This window comes from Microcebus murinus, chromosome 19, assembly GCF_040939455.1.
Source record: "Microcebus murinus isolate Inina chromosome 19, M.murinus_Inina_mat1.0, whole genome shotgun sequence".
Lineage (NCBI taxonomy): Eukaryota > Metazoa > Chordata > Mammalia > Primates > Cheirogaleidae > Microcebus > Microcebus murinus.
The window spans coordinates 28,830,528-28,851,848 of NC_134122.1; the positions used below are offsets into that span (position 1 = coordinate 28,830,528).

The following is a 21,321-nucleotide window of genomic DNA, read 5'->3' on the forward strand; positions in this document are numbered from 1 at the left end:
CAGATGCTAGGCTGTGCTGAGGAGTCAGTCCTCCTGTGGTCCAGGGCTAGGTGCTCCTCCCAGACTCAATATTTCTGTAATTTTCTCCTTCCAGAGGATCTTGCAAACCTGATAGGTAAAAAAGAGAGGAGTTACTGTCCTTGTCTGCCCTAATCGGTGGTCTCCCGGGGAGACGCAACAGAGCAGAGGCTCTACAGGGGCTCAGTCTCTGCACCAGCACTGTCCGACAGAGAGAGCATGTGAGCCACACATGTCTTGTTACATTTCCTAATAGCCACATTAAAAAAGCAAAAGGAGGTAGAGCACAGTGGCTCATGCCTGTAATCCCAGCACTTTGGGAGGCTGAGGCTGGAGGATCGCTCAAGACCAGGAGTTCAAGACTGGCCTGGGCAACATGGTGAGACCCTATCTCTACAAAAAAAAAAAAGTTTTTTTTAAATATTAGTCAGGCATGGTGGCACTCCTCTGTAGTCCCAGCTACTCAGGAGGCTGAGGCAGGAGGATCACTTGATCCCAGGAGTTGGAGGAGGTTGCAATGAGCTGTGATCGCGCCACTGCCTTCCAGCCTGGGAGACAGAGTGAGACCCTACTCAGGAAAAAAAAAAATAACTAAAAAGCAAAAGGAAACAGGTTAAGTGAATTCTAATAATCTCCTCAATCCTAAATATTAAAATATTATCATTTCAATGTATATAAAAAAGAATTATTCATGAGGTAGTTTGCATTCTTTTTTGTTTGTTTTCCATACTAACTCTTCAAAACCCAGTGTGTATTTTACACTTACGGTCTATCTCAATTCGGACTGGCCACGTTTCAAGAGCTCAGTGGCCACTTGTGGCTGGTGGCCACCGTATTGAACAGCACATGTCTAGAGTCAGGTAGACCTGAGCTTCAATCCTGGCTCCAGCACTCATTTGTGCTGGGTGATGTTAGGCAAGTTTCCTTATCTCTTTAAATCTGTTTCCATTATCTATAAAGTGTGCACAATAAGATTTTCTACCTCCTATGAAATCTTTGTAAGGATGAAATTAGATCCTGACGCATAGTAATTACTTAATAAATGTTAATGACTATTTTTAGCAATTTATGATAAATGTCATGCAACCTATTAATTAAGCGCTTTGTTAATGTCCAGTGCCTCTTCTCGGCTCCAGGTGTTAGGTGTTTTTCCTGCTGACATCAGAGCTCCTGCTTGTCTCTTATAGGACCATTCCTCCCCCAACCCCCTTTAACTAGTCTCCTGGGTCTCCCTGAGTTAGTGTCAGGATTAGCTTCAGCTGTAGCCTGTACAGAAAGATCTGTTCACATCCATCAGCACCAAGAATCTCTTCCCTCTGCCCTGGGAGGCATATATTATTAACTCATGATATATTCATTTGTGCATTTAACAAATGTTTATTTAGTGCTTTCTGCTCTCCTGGCATTGGGGTCACCATGAAAAGGGCATGGTCCTTGCCCTTATAATGCTCTCAGGGTACACTTTGGGTCTTGGTTTACTCTTTCATTCAGCATGCATTTATTGAACAAGAACTTTCATCTTGGTGCTAAGAAGGTGAGTAAAGACAGGTGTAGACCCTCACCTGGGGTGCTTATGATCAATCACAAAAATAAATCTAAAGTGCAACTGTGGTTAAGTCTTTGGAAGGAAGGGTACCCAGAGCTGAGGAAGTCTTCCTGAGCAAGCCACATTTGAGTTGAACTCCACTGGTTGCATAGGAATGATTTAGAAAAGGGGAGGGAAGAGCATTCTGGGATAAGAGAACAGCACGTGCAAATGTCCTGTGGTGGGTGGGAACATCAGGTAAGTGGTGGGAAGAGGAAGAATATGAGCAAGTTTAGGTCTTTGCACAGGAGAGCTTCCTCTGTCCTGGCATGGTGGGGAGAAGGGGGAAGGGCCCCCAAGAGCTATGGCTTTGTGACTCTGCATCATTTGCTTCCAGACTGGGGCAGAGTGGTTCAGCCCCAACTGCACAGAATATTGCCACTGCTGGCCTGGCAACCAGATCGAGTGCCAGAGCTCTCAGTGTGGGGCACGTACAATGTGCCAGCTGAAAAATGGCCAGTATGGATGCTACTCCTATGGTGAGAGCCCGCTTACGCTGCCCCTGCCTGCCAGCCCGTTTGAGTGGAAATGACACTGGGATCCCAATCCCTTGCTTGGGCAGAGGAGCTGGGGCGTGCCATCGGGTGGGGGGCAGGCCAGCATATGAAGCCAGCCAGGATGGGGGGCAGTGGAGGCAGCTTCTTCTGGTCCCTTCTTCCCCTCCGGCAGGCTTTGGCACCTGCTTAGTCTATGGAGACCCTCATTATGTCACCTTTGATGGGAGGCACTTTGGCTTCATGGGCAGATGCACTTACATCTTGACCCAACCCTGTGGCAACTCAACAGGTAGGGCCCTGGAGATGCCTCCCTCGGCCGTGGGTCTGCAGGCAGAGCTGCTGGACGTGGGGGCATGCTGGGTGGCAGGAAAGGGTGGGGAGAAGATGGGGGAAGGGCCAAAACTGGAGTGAGTTCTTCTGTAAAGTAAGAGCTGAGACACCCACCCCAGCAGAGGGACCTTCTCAGGCCCAGGCTGCTGGGGAAATGTGGTTTAAAATAGTTTACCTGATCAGTTGCTCCCTTGGCCAGCTTTTATTGAGGGCCCTCCTGGCATAGGGACATTACCGTAAAAGGGACTGGTAAGGAGCACAAATGCCCTGGGGGGTGTCCCAGTGCATGGAGGGGAGACAGACACACAGCAGCTGCAGGCTGTTCTGGAAGGGGGCAGACAGTCATGCCCTGCTCCCATTTGGGTCTTGCCTCCCCTCCTGAGCTTCGGGGTGGCGTCTCTGTGCCTTCTCTCCCTGTAGGGCCAGGCTCAGGGCTCTGCCACAGGGCCAGGTGCTGAGCGAGCCCCTGGGCCCTCTTCATCCCTCTCCCCTCCCAGATCCATTCTTCAGGGTGACAGCAGTGAAAGACGGATGGGAACAGCAAGGCATGTCCTACCTGAACAAAGTCTACGTGACCCTGCCTGAGACTACCGTCACCCTGCTCAAAGGCAGACGCACATTGGTGAGCCCTGTCTTCCACTTCCACCCCTGTGGGGCCCTGGCTGTGGCCTATTCCCGTGGGCTGCTGTGGCCTCCTCCAGGTCAGCTCCTCCAGTCCCGGAACCCTCGCAGGGATGGGTTCAATACAGCAGTTCGGGGAAGCTCCAAACCACTATAGGTGGAAGAGGTTGTTAGGCCGCTCTGGGGGATGTAGTGCCTTCCAGCCATGGATGTGGGAGTCTGTTGGGGTCCTCCTTGACCCCCAGATCTGTCTCTGTCTCCTCACTCTGCCCTTCCATCCAGGTTGGGAGTCAGCAAGTCACCCTCCCAGCCATACCTTCTAAAGGCGTCTTCCTGGCTGCTAGTGGACGATTTGTGGAGCTGCATACAGAGTTTGGTTTGTGGGTGAGATGGGATGGCGACCAGCAGCTGTTTGTGAGTGTGGCCAGGTGAGGGGGCATTCCAGCCAGGCAGCTGCCACTGCTTCCTGTCTGCCCTCCTCTTCCCCTCGCGTTCCAGACACCACCACTCGATCATTTCTGTACTTCCCATGGGTGGGAAGCACCCAGCTCCTGTCGCAGGCCTCCGTCTGGATGAGGAGACGGGAGGAAATGGCTTCAGAACAGTGTGATAAATAGCAGAATGTATATACAATTCTTTAAGAATGTGCTAGGAGTCGCTAATGGGCTCTGGGGGCTTTCAGAAAATCGGTCACTTGATCCCATTCTCCAAGGAAGAGTGGCTCCCCATTGACAGAACAAGGCAGAGAAAAGTTTTATGGAAACAACGAGCACACCCTCAAGAATGAGCTGGAGTGTGTTAGGGCCAGCAAGGGGTTTGTCATGGCTGGACAGTGGGGTGTGCACAGAGGAGAGGAGGGGGACTGCATAGGTGGCTTGGGGTCGGAGGACAGAGGGTCCCCAGTGGATCGCCTTCTCTGCTGTGGTCCCCTGATGGCTGAGACCCCTTCTCTGCATTTACACCAACTCCTCTCTTGTCCTGCCAGGACCTATTCTAGCAAACTCTGTGGTTTATGTGGAAACTATGACGGTGACATGAGCAACGACCACCTGAAGCCGGATGGCCAGCCAGCCCGAGATGAGGAGGAACTGGGGGAAAGCTGGCAGATGGCTGAGGACGAGGACAGGGAGTGAGTGAGGAGCCCTCCCATGGGGCCCAGGGCTTCCTGCCCCCTTGTGGCCCTCCCTGGTGAGACCGACTGACGACTGACATTGTCCCTGTCTCCTCTCTACCCTTAGACTTCAGGCTGTTCCCCCTCCTTTGGGGCTCAGTGCTCAAAGTCCTCCTCCAGGGGCTGCCAGAGCTGTGCCAGAGCCTCTCAGCCTTGCTGGCTGCTGGGTGAGGGGCTCTGAGCTGGAAGTGAGCCTCGGCCCTGGGGGCGTGTGGGGTGGGTCTCTTCCAGGTGCCAGAAGAGCCAGGCAAGCTCCCCATCCTGTGACTCAGCCTTGCAGAGCAACATGTCGGGGCCAGGGTTCTGTGGACGGCTGGTGGACTCCCGCGGCCCGTTTGAGTATGAAGGGGGCAGGCAGAGCCACTTGGGGTAGCATGACACCTGGGGTCCTCCGAGGTGGGCGCCAGGAAGTTCTGTCCCCTCGTTCCCTCTGACTCGGCCTCCCTCCACAGGGCATGTCTGTTTCACCTAAAGGCCACTTCCTTCTTTGACAACTGCATGTTTGACATGTGCAACTTCCAGGGGCTACAGCAGATGCTGTGTGCCCACATGTCAGCCATGACCACGAGCTGCCAGGATGCCGGCTACCCCATGAAGCCCTGGAGGGAGCCCCATTTCTGCCGTGAGTTGTGCCAAGGAGCAGGGGAGAGATGCAGGACCCCTTCCCTTAGACAGGGACAAGAGGGTCGGTGCAGGCTTGGGACATACCTGGTGGAACCCCTCACTTCCACACCAGGATGGGGAAATTTGTGGAGTTGGAAATCTCCACTGAGAAAATCACAGTCACTTGCAAACTCAGAAAGGCTTCTTGGCTACCTGGGACTGTGCAGGGCATGTGCAGATGTGTTTATGTGCAGCCCAAGTCATTGGACCGGTGCACACGATGCAGACCCAGGGCGAGGGGAGGCTCTGCCTGCCAGCTCTGGTAGGCTCAGCTATCTGGGGAAGCTGCTTTAGGATCTGACCCCACGGGTGGGCCTTCCACCCCTTCCATCACTCACCTGGGGCTTGTCTACACAGCAGCACTGCTGTGCTGTTCTTCCCATGGAGCGATCTGCTCCCGCAGCAGGTCTGTGCTAGCATCCGAGCAACAGCCCCTTGGCACAGGCAGCTTGCTTGGCTTCCAGGAGGTCCTGGGAGCCAGCTGGGCTCCTCAGTCAAGCTCCTTGAAGTCACTGTCTCTTCTCAAGATCCACATGCTGGGTGCCTTCTGAACATGCTCGTCTTCCCTTTTCTCCCCCGTGGCTTATCTGTCTCTTTCTCACCCAAGCTTCTCCCTCCGTCAGCTCTGGCCTGCCCGCCCAACAGCAAGTACTCCCTGTGTGCCAGGCCGTGCCCTGACACCTGCCATTCAGCATTCTCTGGCATGTTCTGTCCAGACCGGTGCGTGGAGGGCTGCGAGTGCAACCCGGGCTTCGTGCTCAGTGGTCTCAACTGCGTCCCCCAATCCCAGTGTGGGTGCCTCGACTCCAACGGGAGCTACTTCAAGGTGAGTGGCTGGGTGGGCCTCTCAGCCAGAAGGACTTGCTCCCTGTTGTTAAACAGCCCAAAGTGAGGGTGAGAGGCAGGGAGTGAGAAGGCTTGGGGTGTGCAGGAGGAGCCTGGGGTTTAGGGCTGGGATTAGGGAAATTTTGGCTGGGATCAAATTTCCCTTTCTCTTTCTTCAGCTCTGGTCCTTCCCCCCTCAGTCCCCACCCCCATCACTCTCCGCAGATCTGGGCACAGTTACTTCCCACACTGCCTCATAAAGCCTGAGACCTCCGGTTCTGGCCTCTCCCACCATTCCTGCTGCCTCCTTCTGCCATCACTTCACTGAATCATTTTGCCCCGAGTTTCTGTCCTCCTAAGGCATGAGAACCTCTGTGTGTCACCTGCACTCCTTCCAAACACTGTCTTCTCTTGACCCAGGGGCCCTTTCTCAGCTGAAGGAATCTTGGCCCTTCCCGTGCCCCTGTTTCTAGACTTCTCAGAGGCAGCAGTTGGAGCCAGACCTTTGTCTGTGGCGCTTCTTTCTTCCTTCTTTGATGGATCCTCACCCAGGGCCTGGCAGTGGCGCCAGTGCCCCCCGACTATCCACCTGACGTCCCCCTGGCTTTCTGCACCCTCCGCCCAGTCCAGGCTGGGCTGCCCAGTGCTCTCTATCTGGGCAGTGCTCTCCTCCCCGCCATGCCACCAGTAGGCCAGCCCCTTCTGTCCCCCTGCTCTGCTGCCCAGCCACCTTGGCCCATTGGTATCTGTCCACCCAAATAAGTGACTGAGGCAAAGATCTCGATCAATGGAGGTTTATTAAGCTGAAGTTGAGGACGAACCTCGGAAAAACACAAACCACAGACAAATCTGTGTCTGTTTTTCAGAAGGAGAATTTGGAATCTGCAGTATTTAAGGGGAGTAGGGCACACAAAATAGGAAGAAAAAAAACAGGGGCTGGAGTAGTGAGACAAAATGGTTATATGCTTGTGAGACCCAGGAAAATCTACATTTTACATAAGATGAGGCGAATGTAAGAGAAAAAGGGAGGGAAAGAAACATCAGTTATGCAGAAATCCCTGCTTAGGTGGAAGAGCGCTCGATCCTGACTTCGTTCAGCACCTGGGCAAGTAAATTTGTAATTCATTGTTAGCAGGAATTGAACAGACTTTAGTTGTAGCAGCTAGACTTGGCCTGCAGACCTAAAGTCACAATTTGCATGTCCTTCTTATGGGAGGCCAGCAAGGAATTTCCTTCATGAATGATCTGTGAGGCCAGCCCTTCCCAGGGGCCTGAGGCCTTTACCTTCCCTTTTACATAGGGAGTTGGGGGGATTGTCATGAGATTTTTTTATTTTCTTTTACAAATCCTTCACCTCCTTTGAGGCCTGTTGAAATGCTTCCTGCTCCTAGAAGCCTCCCTGATAAGCAAAGTCAGAAAGCCTCTTTGCAGGAAGTGTTTATTGTCTGTGTCCCTGGGGGTTACCCCAATGGCTGGATTGGGTGCATGCGGTGTTGGAGCACAGTCATTTATTAGTACACGTGTTTGCTGCCCCCCACTGGATTGTGAGTGCCATGAGCACAGGGACATTGTCCATAGAGTGCACTCCTGAGTCCCTGACACCTAGCACAATACAGACAGATAAATAAAAAACTTGCTGAAGTAGTGGACAAACTCCTGGTAAAGTGACTGAATCACCACCTGAATGCCAGGGTTTTGTGGCTGATCGTGGAGCTTTGGGAAGACAGGGTGGTCTCGTGGGTGGGCCGGCCAACTGAACAGCTCTGTGGGCTCTGGTGTCAGAACCTGGGAAACACTGCTTCCCTCCCTTACTGTCTCCCTTCCCCTAGGTTGGGGAGAAGTGGCACAAGCCAGGCTGCAGGCAGCTCTGTTTCTGTAAAGACAACAACAGAATTCGCTGCTACTCCTGGAAGTGTAAGGCCCAGGAGATCTGTGACTATCAGGATGGCATCTATGGCTGCCATGCCCTAGGTGAGTGGTCAGGTGGAAGGTGACCCAGGGGCTGCCCAGGTGACCTCAGGCAAGGGGATGGCCCTGCCCAAAGCAGCCTCCCCAGAGAGCTGGGCTCAAGCAGGGGCCGGAAAGCAGTTGCCTGAAGCAGGGGCAGCATCTTCAAGGACTCAGAGAGTGGAGCTGGGGAGGGGAGACTTCCTCCTTGACATGGATGGGCCGTGGGACCATCCCATCCCTACATGGATGCGCCCAGGTGGCAGCCTTAGGTCAGGGCTTCCAGGGAGTGGGGCAGTGAGGCTCTGAATGCCATCCTCTCCTCCCCAGGGGCTGCCACCTGCACTGCCTCGGGTGACCCCCACTACCTGACATTCGATGGAGCCCTGCACCACTTCATGGGCACCTGCACCTACGTCCTGACCAAGCCTTGCTGGACCAAGCTCCCACAGAACTATTTTGTTGTGAGTACCAGCAACGAGAACCGCGGGGGGATCCTGGAGGCCTCCTTCGTGAAAGCCGTCCATGTGCAGATCTTCGGCCTCAAGATCTCACTGCTCAAAGGCCGCAAGGTCATGGTGCGTGCCTCCCCCAATCCAGACCCTCCACCCAGCCTGCTCAGCCTCTCTCCTCTGCTACTCCTTGTCCATGTGCTGCCTGACTGGCTTCTTAGGGCCCCTGGGGGTGCCCTGCAGCACCCTAAGCCTCACCTCCTTTGGACTCCTTCCCCAATCTGGGAAACACCTGTCCCCCACCCCCTGCTCCCAGGTTTCTGTCCCCATTGTGTGTTTGTCCCATGTTCCTTCCTGAGTCCCCCTTCTATATCCTCCCCACCTCTGCAGCTAAACGGCCATCGGGTGGCCCTCCCTGTGTGGCCTTTGAAAGGCCTGGTGACCCTAAGGCTCAGTGGCATCTTTGTTGTCCTCTACACAACCATTGGGCTCCTGGTTCGCTATGATGGGGTCCACTTGGTGGAAGTGACAGTGCCTTCTTCCTATGCGGGCCAGCTCTGTGGGCTGTGTGGTGAGTTCCCTGGGTCACTTTGGGGGAGCTGGGACAATAGGCAGGCCTGTGGCCTGGTCCCACTCTCCCCCACATCTCTATTAGGCGTCCTAAGTGCCAGTCAACTGATAGTGTTGAAGGCATTGGGCAGGAGAGTAGGAGTTAAGGGAAGTTGGCAGGAGAAGAGAGAGAAAGTGTTGACCTTGACATATTAAGTGAGGAGTGAGGATGCCTTTCTGATCGGGGAGATGGTGGCCTCGGGACTGGTCTGCTGGCAGGTCCTCTATTAGCTGCTCCTTGCTCCAGGGAACTACAACAACAACAGCTTGGATGACAACCTGCGCCCAGACAAGAAGCCCACAGAAAACTCCATCCAGCTGGGGGCCTCCTGGAAGCTGCCTGAGTCTTCTGAACCTGGGTGAGCTGGGGTAGGGGGAGCCAGGCAGGAGGGGCTAGGCCTAAGGAAGAGCCTCGGGGGCAGCTGGAGGTGTCCCCATGGGTTCTCACTGACCCAGTGCTGAACTCCCTACTGGCAGGAAACCTGCCAATATCTCCCTTTCATTCCCTCTGAAATTGGAGTTGGTGGAAAATGGTTCCAACTTCCACACCCAAGCCTGCTGATTTCCCCTGTGCTTAGTGACCTCTTTGGAGAGCCCACTTAGGAAGTCCCCCCTGAGAGCTAGCCTTTTCCTTCCTGTTGCATCTCCTGCCCTTCCTACTGGAGGGCACCATTTTGTGCTCTTCTCCTGTGCGCCTCCCTGTTTTCTTCTTCCACTTTTGCTTCAGTGTGGGGGAAGCTTCCTCTGGCCCTCAGTTTCCATCCCCCCTCCTCTCCTCCTTCAGCTGCTTCCTCATGGAGGGCAGGCCCTCTGGCTGCCAAGAGGGCAAAATGACAGACACCTGGAATAAGAACTGTGCCATCTTAACGGACCCTCAGGGTAAGACACGTCCCCTGCAGGGAGGGGTCAGGGCAGGAGAAGGAGGGAGGCTGGAGACAGATGTGAACCATGAGGAAGGTAATGGGAACGCAGGGCTCGCCAGCAGGCACCTTCCTGGGAGCTGCGACTGCCCGGTCCTTCTGTGTGCCTCAGGCAGTGGGTTCCCCAAATCCAGGTTCCGAATGAAGTGGGTGTTGAGTTAGCCCCAGAGAAGTCACATGTTCCAGCCCCTTCCTTCTCATTTGCTTTGCCACCTGCCTTGTCTTGTCCTGCAGGACCCTTCTCTCAGTGCCACGAGGTGGTGCCCCCGCAGGCCAGCCTCGCCAGCTGCGTGCGTGGCCAATGTGGGACCAAGGGTGACACCACGGCCCTGTGCCACTCCCTGCAGGCCTACGCATCCCTGTGCACCCAGGCCGGCCAGGCCCCTGTCTGGCGAAACAGCACCTTCTGCCGTGAGTGACCTCACCACCCACTCCCGCAGCCCGAATCCTCCAGAACCTGCCCTCCCTTTCTTCTCCTAAATTCTGCTCCTCTGCTCTCCTTGTGCAGCCTGGTCTTCCGCACCCTGTCCCTCCCTCGCTCCCTCCCTTCTTTCTTTCATTCTCTGCTCCAGCCTCTCTCCATGCCCAGCCCGTCCTCCCTGGTCTCCATGCACCAGGGCCGCCTCCATCTGACCTCCCCTCACCAGAATGTTCTGCCTTTATTTGGTTACTATCTCCTTCTCCTTGTACCTGGGCTGGCTCTCTTCCCTTTTTCCCTCTCTTGCTCAGGATATCACCTTTTTTTAAAAAATATTGTGGTTAAGATACACATAACATAAAATTTGCCATCTTAACCATTTTTAAGTGTACAGTTCAGTGGCACTAAGTACATTCAAGTGTTGTGCAACCATCACCGTCCACCTCCAGAACTTTTTATTCCACAGCTGAAACTCTGTCCCCATTAAACAAAAAACCCCACCGTCCCCTCCCCCAGTCCCTGACAACCTCTGTTCTACTTTCTGTCTCTACGGCTTTGACTCCTGGAAGGACCTCATATAAGATGAATCGTACAGTATTTGTCCTTTGTGTCTGGCTTATTTCACCCAGCATGATGTCCTCAAGGCTCATCCGTGTTGTAGCGTGTGTCAGAATGTCCTTCCTTTTTAAGGCTGAGTAATGGTCCATTGTATAGACAGAACACAGGGTGTTTATCTCTTCATCCGCCCAAGGATATTAGCAGGAACTTTTTTTTTTTTGAGACAGAGTCTTGCTTTGTTGCCCAGGCTAGAATGAGTGCTGTGGCATCAACCTAGCTCACAGCCACCTCAAACTCTTGGGCTCAAGCAATCCAATCCTGTCTCAGCCTCCCCAGCAGCTGGGACTACAGGCATGCACCACCATGCCCGGCTACTTTTTTCTATATATATATTAGTTGGCCAATTAATTTCTTTCTATTTATAGTAGAGACAGGTCTCACTCTTGCTCAGGCTGGTTTTGAACTCCTGACCTCGAGCAATCCACCCGCCTCGGCCTCCCAGAGTGCTAGGGTTACAGGCGTGAGCCACCGTGCCAGGCCTTAGCAGGAACTTTTGATGCCCCAAGGTCAGGGAGCTGGAAAGGCTACTCGGCTCTTCCTGACGTTCTGGTTTTTCTTAGCTCTGAAGTGCCCCCCCGGCAGCAGCTACAGCCCCTGTGTCAGACCCTGTCCAGCCACCTGCCTCAGCCTGGTTGCCCCGAGGGACTGCCCAGCCTCACTACCCTGTGCCGAGGGCTGTGAATGCCAGAAAGGCCACATCCTGAGTGGAACCTCCTGCGTGCCCTTCAGCCAGTGTGGCTGCATCGACCCGAAGGGCTTCTACCACCTGGTGAGAGGCCAGATAGCAAAGGGGACCTGCCCTTCCCAGCTGCCAAGCCCAGTGCCAGGGAAAGGGCCAGCCCAGGCTGGGGGCAAGGAAGAAGGCCCGAGAGAAAGACAGCAACCAGCTCAGTGTGCCAGGGGCGGGCAGGGGGCCGGGGGTCTCAGGCCACCTCCAGCCTCCAAGTCTCTGTTGGCTCTGCTGATGGCCCGGTCCGCAGGTGGGGGAGAGCTGGTACACAGAGAGCACCTGCTCCTGGCTCTGCACCTGCAGCATCCACAACAATATCACCTGCTTCCAAACCACCTGCAAACCCAACCAGATGTGCTGGTCCCTGGATGGTGTGCTCCGCTGCCGGGTCTCAGGTAGGAGGGCCACAGTGCTGGGGAGGAGCCCACAGCCACCAAAGACAGCTCTCTCCACTCCCCACACTCTCCCTGACACCTGTAGCACTCGGGGTCAGGTTAGTACCCCTGCAGCACCTAAGAGCTTCAGGCGGGAATGATGACCTCTCACTGCCAGGAAAGGCACCTGGAGTTCACCCATCCCTCTCCGGTAGTGGCTGTGAACTTAGATGGGATATTATAAATCCCTCCCTGGCAGAATCACACCCCTTGCAGCCCCAAGCCTCATGCCACTCTGGCCCTTGGGCCTTGACTCTTTTTTTGAATATTGTCTTCCTTCCTTCTCGGGGCTTTCTGGCTTTTCCCAGAGCCTTTTTTCTGGAAGGCAGGGTTAGTGCAGGACCACCTCCCAAGGGACCCTGTTCTCGCCAGAGACAGGGGGATCCCTTAACCACTTCTCTCTCCTTCCAGGTAGGGGAGTGTGCCGGGTCTCAGGGGATGCCCGGTACGTGAGCTTCGATGGCAGTGAACACTTTATCCGGGGCACCTGCGCGCACGTCCTGATGAAAGTGTGCCACCCCAACATGAACATGCCCTTCTTCAAGATCAGTGCCAAGAACAAGAAGCTGGTAGGCAGACCTAAGTCTTTCCACCTTCACCAGGTCTACATTGACATCTACAATTCCCAGATCATCCTGCAAAATAACCACCACGTGCTGGTGAGCTAGGCCGGGTGACTGGCACTGGGGAAGAGGGAGTTCTGGGGAGAGGACTCTGGTCCACTTCTTACTCACAAGCCCTGCCCTCCTCTTCAGATCAATGGCAAACAGGTCACCCTTCCCGAGAGCTCTCAGATTCCAGGGGTCAGCATCCTTTCCCGCGGCATCCACACCATTGTCAAGTTTAAGTTGGGAGCACGAGTCACGTTTGATGGCCGTCATCTCTTAGAGATCGAACTCCCTACAGGCTATTACGGAAAGGCGAGGAAAACACCTGGCTCTGTTCTTGGGGGAGGCAGCCTCTGGGGACTGGGCAGCAGCAGTCACATTCCACCAGGCCAAAGAGGCCAGTCCCCAGAGGGGAGCATTGTGGAGAGCACCTTTCTATTTAGGGTGGACAAGGAGCTCCTCAGCACTGAAACCCCCTCCCGCCCACCCAGGTCTGCGGCGTGTGTGGCAACTTCAACGGCGAGGAAGATGACGAGCTGATGATGCCCAGTGATGAACTGGCCTGGAATGACCAAGAGTTTGTGAAGAGTTGGAAAGATAAGGACATCGACCCAAAGTAATTGTCCCCTTAAGATCCTGTACCTTTCATAGCAGCAGGAGCTGGGAAGCTAGATGGTAGGGCTCACCTGGGATAGGGAGCCCAGAATGTTCTTTTATGTGTGTGAGTTGAGGGGGGATGACTCCTGGGTATTCTAGGGGGAAAGTGTGTAATTTGGGTCTCAGGGCTGCTGGAGCCTATTTGGGGAAATATGAGTCTTCCTTTCTTTGCTTATTTTGCTTAGAAACTTGGGGGGAGATGAGATTGTGTGGAAGGTTGGCCGGAGATCAGACCAGCTTCTGTGGTCTGGGTGGGTATCGTTGTCCTAGGTGGGATGATAGCTGTCCCTAAGCTGGTCCCTTTCTTTTTCCTTCCCAGTTGCCAAGGAGATAACCTGCCGGAGGACCTGAGTGGGAACTGCAGAGAGGCCGACTTCTACAGGGCCCGGGAAAAATGTGAGGCAGCCCTGGAGGCTCCAGCCTGGTCCCAGTGTGCCTCCCACTTGGTCCTCAAGCCCTTCCTGGTGAGCTGTGCCAACACCCTCTGTGAATTTGGAGGCCTAAACCATGCCCTCTGCCAGGCTCTGCAAGCCTTTGGGTCCACCTGCGAAAGTCAGGGGCTCAAGCCCCCACTCTGGAGAAACAGCAGCTTCTGCCGTGAGTGTCCCCTCTGGTCACCCCAAACTGCTCCCAAACCCTGTGTCTCTCTCTGTTTCCCTTAAAGCTCCTTCATTCTCCTTTCTGGTTGTTTCTGACCTATTTCTGCCCTTGTCGTCTCTGGCGGGGACTGTTACAATAACCTCTTAGCTGGTGTTCCTTCCGGCAGGACAGCCCCCAGCTACTTCTCACGTGCACCTTTGCCAATGCTACTTTTCCAAAGGAGATGTGGTTGGCTTACTCCCCTGCGAGGCTGTGGCCTGCAAGATATAGTTCAAGCTCCTTGCCAGGATGTTCCAGACCTGTGGGCTGTCCTGGCTCCTCTGGCCCAACCCCTCCTCTCTCGCCCACACCAAACAACCCCACTTCCCTCACAGGCCTTGCATTTTCACACACTTCCTTGCCTTTCTTTGTTCACGCTGCTCCCTGTGCCTGGAAAGTTCATTTCTTCTCCCCTCCTGGCAGACAACTGGGTATCCTTCTGTAGGTATTTCCTTTATTAAAAAAATTTTTTTTTTGAGACAGAGTCTTGGTCTGTTGCCCAAACTAGAGTCCTGTGGCGTCAGCCTAGCTCACAGCAACCTCAAACTTCTGGGCTCAAGCAATCCCCCTGTCTCAGCCTCCCGAGTAGCCTGGACTACCATGTAGCATGTGCCACCATGCCCGGCTAATTTTTTCTATATATATTAGTTGGCCAATTAATTTCTTTCTATTTATAGTAGAGGCAGGGTCTCACTCTTGCTCAGGCTGGTCTCGAACTCCTGAGCTCAAACGATCCACCCACCTCAGCCTCTCAGAGTGCTAGGATTACAGGAGTGAGCCACCATGCCTGGCCCCCCAAAATTTTTTTTAATTGAGAGTATTCACATAGTGTATATTCACGCCTTTAAAAGTGGCTTTTAGTATCTTCACAAAGTTATGCCACCATCACCACTATCTAATTCCAGAACTCTTGGAAATTTAAAATGGGAATTCATGAAAGTTATTTATTTATTGTATTTATTTATTTATTTAAAGCTGGGGGTCTCACTATGTTGCCCAGGCTGGTTTTGAACTCCTGGCCTCAAGTGATCCTCCTCCCTTGACCTCCCAAAGTGCTGGGACTGAAGGCATGAGCCACCATGCTTGGCCTCATTAATGTTTTTAGTATGTTATACATTCACGTGGGTTCACAAACTTTTAAAGTATTAAAAGATACCCAGGCTGGACGTGGTAGCTCACGCCTGTAATCCTAGTACTCTGGGAGGCCAAAATGGGCTGATCGCTCGAAGGCAGGAGTTCGAAACAGTGTGAGTGAGACTTGTCTATACTAAAAATAGAAAGGAATTAATTGACCAACTAAAAATATACATACAAAAAATTAGGCCGGGCGCTGTGGCTCACGCCTGTAATCCTAGCTCTTGGGAGGCCGAGGCGGGCGGATTGCTCAAGGTCAGGAGTTCGAAACCAGCCTGAGCAAGAGCGAGACCCCGTCTCTACTATAAATAGAAATAAATTAATTGGCCAACTGATATATATATAAAAAATGAGCCGGGCATGGTGGCGCATGCCTGTAGTCCCAGCTACCCGGGAGGCTGAGGCAGAAGGATCACTCGAGCCCAGGAGTTTGAGGTTGCTGTGAGCTAGGCTGACGCCACGGCACTCACTCTAGCCTGGGCAACAAAGCGAGACTCTGTCTCAAAAAAAAAAAAAAAAAAAAAAAAAAAAAAAAAAAAAAAAAAAAATTAGCCGGGCATGGTGGCGCATGCCTGTAGTCCCAGCTACTCGAGAGGCTGAGGCAGTAGGATCGCTTGAGCCCCGGAGATTGAGGTTGCTGTGAGCTAGGCTGATGCCACGGCACTCATTCTAGCCTGGGCAACAAAGTGAGACTCTTGTCTCAAAAAAAATTAAAATTAAAATTAAAAAAAAAAAAGATACCCAGTTAAAAGTCTCCTTCCTACCTCAACCCCATGGTCCAGTTTACATCTCAGTACTTTTCCAAAAGCCTATTTATTTGTGCATATGCAAACAAATTCAAATTTATCTTCCTTATTTTCTCCATTTTTCTCACAAACCGTAGCTCATTAGACACAGCATTTTGCACTCTATTGACAATCTAGCTTGGAGATCTTTCTTTTTTTTATTATTTTTTTTCTTTTAATATTTATATATATATGTTTTTCTTTTGAAAAAGCTGTTTAGGTGTGGTTACAGGGAGGTCTTTCCATATCCAATATATAAAGAGCTGCTTCTTTCTCTTTTGCAGCTGCATAATATTCTACTATTATACCATCATTTATCATTTATTTAACTAGTTACTACACTCCTTTTGATGGACTTCATGGTTATTTACAACTTTTTACTATTGCAAACAGTGCTACAGATAATAACCTTGTGCACAGATGATTTTTTATATGTGTGAGATAAATTCCTAGAGGTGAAATTGTTGGATCAAGTACTGTGTGCTTTTAAAGATGTTGCCAAATGGCCTTCCAGAGGGGTTGAAGAATTTACATTCCTACCAGCAACATATGAGACTATGAGAGTGCCTGTTGTCCCTTAGCCCTGCCAACACCATGCACCATCAAGTTTTTGGATTTTTGCCAATCTGAGAAGTGAAAAATAACAAGAGTCTTCATTTGCATTTTTCTTAATATTATGAGTGAAGTTGTTAGTTCTTTCATATGTTTAGGAGCCATTCACATTTCCCTTTCTTTTTATTTATTTATTTATTTATTTTGAGACAGAGTCTCGCTTTGTTGCCTAGGCTAGAGTGAGTGCCATGGCGTCAGCCTAGCTCATAGCAACCTCAATCTCCTGGCTCAAGCAATCCTTCTGCCTCAGCCTCCCAAGTAGCTGGGACTACAGGCATGCACCACCATGCCCGGCTAATTTTATATATATATATATATTAGTTGGCCAATTAATTTCTTTCTATTTATAGTAGAGACGGGGTCTCTCTCTTGCTCAGGCTGGTTTCGAACTCCTGACCTCGAGCAATCCGCCCGCCTCGGCCTCCCAGAGAGCTAGGATTACAGGCGTGAGCCACCATGCCCGGCCACACATTTCCCTTTCTGTGAACTATCTGCACATATCCATTTGCCATTTTTCTACTGGGTTGTTGGTCTTTATTGACCTAGTTCATGGGAGTCCTTTATCTGTTATGGAAAGTAGCCCTTTAGTCATGCTCTGAGTTACACAAATTTTTCCAGTTCTTTTTTTTTTTTTTCCATCTTTTGTCTTTTTTTCCATGCAGGAAAAACAATATTTTTAAGGGGTTGAATAATATATTAATCTTTGTTTTATGGGTTTATGGCATCTTGAGCCATACTTACAAATGCTGTCCCCACAAAAGCTAAAAAAAGAATTTGCCCATGCTATGCTCTAGAATTTTTATGGTTTAGTTTTTTTTTTTTATTTCAGCATATTATGGGGGTACAGATTTCAAGATCTCAATAAATGCCCATGCTATGCTCTAGAATTTTTATAGTTTAGTTTTTTTTTTTATTTCGGCATATTATGGGGGTACAGATTTCAAGATCTCAATAAATGCCCCTTCCCCCCTCCCCCTACAAGTCTGAGTCTCCAGCATGACCATCCCCCAGATGGTGCACATCTCACTCATTATGTATGTATATACCCTCCCCCCTCCCCCCTCCCACCTGCCCAATACCCTATTACTGTAGTACGTATGTGTCCACTTAGGTGCTGCTCAGTTAATACCAATTTGCTGGTAAGTATATGTGGTGCTTGTTTTTCCATTCTTGGGAAACTTCACTTAGTAGTATGGGTTCCAGCTCTAACCAGGAAAATATAAGATGTGCTATATCACCGTTGTTTCTTAGAGCTGAATAGTACTCCATGGTATACATATACCACATTTTATTAATCCATTCTTGGATTGATGGGCACTTGGGCTGTTTCCACAGCCTTGCAATTATGAATTGTGCTACTATAAACATTCGAGTGCAAGTGTCTTTTTTGTAGAATGTCATTGGATCTTTTGGGTAGATGCCCAGCAATGGGATTGCTGGATCAAATGGTAGATTCACTTGTATTGCTTTAAGGTATCTCCATATTGCTTTCCACATAGGTTGAACTAGTTTGCAGTCCCACCAGCAGTGTAGGAGTGTTCCTCTCTCTCCGCAACCACGCCAGCATTTATTGTTTGGAGATTTTTTGATAAAGGCCATTCTCACTGGGGTTAAGTGATATCTCATTGTGGTTTTGATTTGCATTTCCCTGATGATTAGAGATGTTGAGCACTTTTTCATATGTTTGTTGGCCATTCTTCTGTCTTCTTTAGAAAAGTTTCTGTTCAAGTCCTTTGCCCACTTTTAAATAGGGTTATTTGATTTTTTCTTGCTGATTTTCATGAGTTCTAAGTATATTCTAGTTATCAGCCCCTTATCGGCTGCGTAGGATGCTAGTTTTTTTATATTTACATTTTTGACCCATGAGAATTTATCCTCGTGTGCAGAATGAGATATGAATCAATTTTGTTTTTATTTTTCTCCAGAAGGCTGGCCAGATGCTCCAGCATTATTAAGTGACTGAGATGCCACAATTTATCATATACTAAATTCCCATATGTATTTAGATTCATATCTGGGCTTTTTCTTCTGTTCCATTGGTCCATCTGTATCTGCATGTAGCAGTAACACAATGCCATGATCACTGAGAATTTATAAAATGGGTTTTAACTTGGTAGAGACATTCACTACTCACTGTTCTTTTCTTTGTTAGCGTTTTCTTGGCTTTTCTAGTTTGCTTATATCTTCATCTCAATTTTGAAATCATCTTGTCCTATTAACCACACATACACAAAACCCTGTTGCTATATTTTATTGAGATCATATTAAATGTATAAATTAACTGAGGGAGAACTGACATCTCCATGTTGCTGACTCTTCCCATCCATGAACATGGTATGCATTTCCATTTGTTCACAACTACTTTTGCTTAAAGACCTTTCTTAACTCCCCTAGCAGAATCAATACTCCCTGCTCTGTGCCCCCATTGCACCTGCCTTTCACACACTTTCTGAGTGTGCACGTCAAGGTTATGCTACAGTCGCTAGCTGATCCCCCATGCTGACTTAAGAAAGCCATTCTTATTCCTATCTTTCCTCAGAGCCTAGCACACAGCCTACATTCAGTAAATGCTTGCTGGATGAATAAGGAAAGGAAGAAAAAGCCCCAAGCCTTGTTGGTCATTCACCTGTAGCCTGGTTTCTACAGCCCCTGCCCACCTTGGCCCCCTCTGGCTCTCTCCACTTACCTACTCTCCCCTCCACCTTGCAGCTCTGGAATGCCCACCTCACAGCAGCTACACCAACTGCCTTCCCCCCTGCTCACCTTCCTGCTGGGACCTAGATGGCCGGTGTGAGGGTGTCAAAGTCCCCTCCACCTGTGCAGAGGGCTGCATTTGTCAGCCAGGCTACGTGCTGAATGAGGACAAGTGTGTGCCCAGAAGTCAGTGTGGCTGCGAGGATGCCCAGGGCGGCTTAATCCCTGTGAGTGGGCATGGGAAATGGGGTTGGGGCCAACACACCTCGAGGATGGCGTTTTCTCCTTTCCTTAGCCTCTTTTAGTCTGGGACACCTGTGTCTCTATGGCTGGCCTTGAGGTGTGAAGGGTGGCATGAACAGCACAGTGATCTCCAGCCAGCCCAGGGCTGGGGGTGCATGGTTTGGGCTTTGGATCTGAGGAATCTACACAACAGAGACACAGCATGGTATAACTGGAAGAGCAGGGCCTTGGTGCAGGCTGACCTGGATTTGAATCCTGATTGTATCTCTGATGAGTCAGGTGACCTCTATTACCTCAGTTTCTTTGTCTATAAAATGGGTCCAGTAATACCTCCCAAACAGCACATCTAAGACATCAAACACAGTACCTTTTGGTGGGACACAGGGGCACACAGATCCAAACGGCACTATTACTGCCTCTAGCCAGTGCCAATTAAGCTATTCAGACAGTGAGCTAAGGCTGCCAGGGTGAGAGGGAGAAGAACCAGCCCTTCCCTTCTCACTCCCTTTCTCTCCTGGTGGCTTCCACAGCCGGGCAAGACCTGGATCTCCAGTGGCTGCACAGACAGCTGTGTCTGCATGGGAGGGACCATTCAGTGCCGGGCCTTCCGATGCCCCTCTGGGTCCCACTGCCAGCCCAGCTCCGACCACAGCAACAGCAACTGCGCAGCTGACAGTAAGGGGAGCTGCTGGGGAGCGGTCAGGGGGCTGCCCGGAGCCAGGGCTGAGGTGGCATGAGAGGCAGGGCAAGAAGGGGCTCAGGCAGGGTGAGCAGCTGGAGTTGGGGGCCTGGCTTATTCTGGCTCTTGCCAACCCTGTGGCCACCTGCCACTTACTGATCCTCTCTTGGACCTCCTTCCTCAAGGGCAGAAAAGGGACTGGACCAGGAGATCCAGTAAGGTTTTTAACCAGGCCAGGAGAGGGAGAAGTTGAAGCTCAGATCCAGGGAGCCTGGGCCTAAGAGGAGATGTCACTGTCAGGGTGGGATTCCAGGGACTGTTATACCCAGGCAGGGTCCCTTCTCAGTGTTCACCCTTCTTGGCAGAGTCGGAACAATGCTCAGTCTTCGGGGACCCCCATTACCACACGTTTGACCACCTTAGCTACCACTTCATGGGCCGCATGACCTACATTCTGATCAAGACGGTAGATGTTCTCCCCGAGGGGGTGGAGAGACTGCTCGTGAAGGGGCGCAACAAGATGCACGAGCCCTGGAGCCCCATCATCCTAAACGAAGTGATCATAATCGTCTATGGCTACAAAGTCCAACTCCAAACCGGCTTGGGGCTTGTGGTGAGAGCAGGGGCAGAGTCTGGCAGGTGTGAGAAGACAGGCTGGGCCATGGAATGCCACCAGGAGCGGGAGGACCCAGGGCTCCCTGTTCCCTGGGAAGTTCCTGGAAGGCTCAGGCTGGCTGTAGAAGTCAGAGTCAGCGCCAGGCTTGCTTCACGGGGGCAGGCAGGGCCTGGGGGAACCAGGGGAGGAGAGAAGGAGGACAGAGCATGCGATACGAAGGCCAAGCTGGGCTGAAGAAGGACCAGGGCTCCCACTGTGCCAGGTTTTACAAGGGAAGGGCCCGGGCTGCCAACGGAGCAGACCCCAGGGAAGCCTCTACCACGTGGGACAGCAAAGCCCAGTGGGGTATCTCATTGCACTGGATGACCACGTGGAGCAGTATGGAGACAGGTGGGCGAAGAGGGGCCAGGGCAAAAACAGCAACACTGGCTGCTGATTGACGCAGGCTGACTGAGCACTCCCTGTGACCCTGTCTTCCCTCTCCAGGTCAACGACCAGAAGATGGCCATCCCCTATAGGCCCAACGAGCACCTGTGGGTCACCCTGCGGGGCCAACGGCTATATCTGGTCACTGACTTTGAGCTGGTCGTCAGCTTTGATGGAAGGCGCAATGCAGGTTGTGGAGCGAGGGGAAAGGGAGCAGAAGGGACATTTCTGGGATGGAGGAGGGGAAACCACATCTTAGGCGAATGGTGGTGAGAGGACCCCTGCCTGGGAATGGGGCACCCAGCTCCAGAGGGCGTCTAGGAGGAGGTGGAGCGAGAGCAGGAAGAGAGCTGGGCGTGGGGATTCTCACTCCTGGGCTCCCCCTTCCTC

General features: G+C 51.7%; 1 protein-coding gene across 1 annotated transcript in view; it reads left to right on the forward strand.

Moving 5' to 3' along the window:
• Window positions 1–21,321, forward strand: part of ZAN (zonadhesin) — a 38,045-nt gene that overhangs the window by 10,589 nt on the left and 6,135 nt on the right. Inside the window, 24 exon segments of the mRNA XM_075994853.1 lie at window positions 1,941–2,082; window positions 2,273–2,389; window positions 2,928–3,052; window positions 3,334–3,479; window positions 4,037–4,180; window positions 4,454–4,561; window positions 4,675–4,844; window positions 5,509–5,711; window positions 7,540–7,681; window positions 7,988–8,235; window positions 8,500–8,680; window positions 8,966–9,077; window positions 9,503–9,597; window positions 9,873–10,049; window positions 11,235–11,443; window positions 11,655–11,799; window positions 12,250–12,497; window positions 12,594–12,758; window positions 12,938–13,062; window positions 13,423–13,700; window positions 18,983–19,194; window positions 19,741–19,885; window positions 20,255–20,502; window positions 20,992–21,121. Of these exon segments, the coding sequence (XP_075850968.1) occupies window positions 1,941–2,082; window positions 2,273–2,389; window positions 2,928–3,052; window positions 3,334–3,479; window positions 4,037–4,180; window positions 4,454–4,561; window positions 4,675–4,844; window positions 5,509–5,711; window positions 7,540–7,681; window positions 7,988–8,235; window positions 8,500–8,680; window positions 8,966–9,077; window positions 9,503–9,597; window positions 9,873–10,049; window positions 11,235–11,443; window positions 11,655–11,799; window positions 12,250–12,497; window positions 12,594–12,758; window positions 12,938–13,062; window positions 13,423–13,700; window positions 18,983–19,194; window positions 19,741–19,885; window positions 20,255–20,502; window positions 20,992–21,121 (4,015 nt within the window).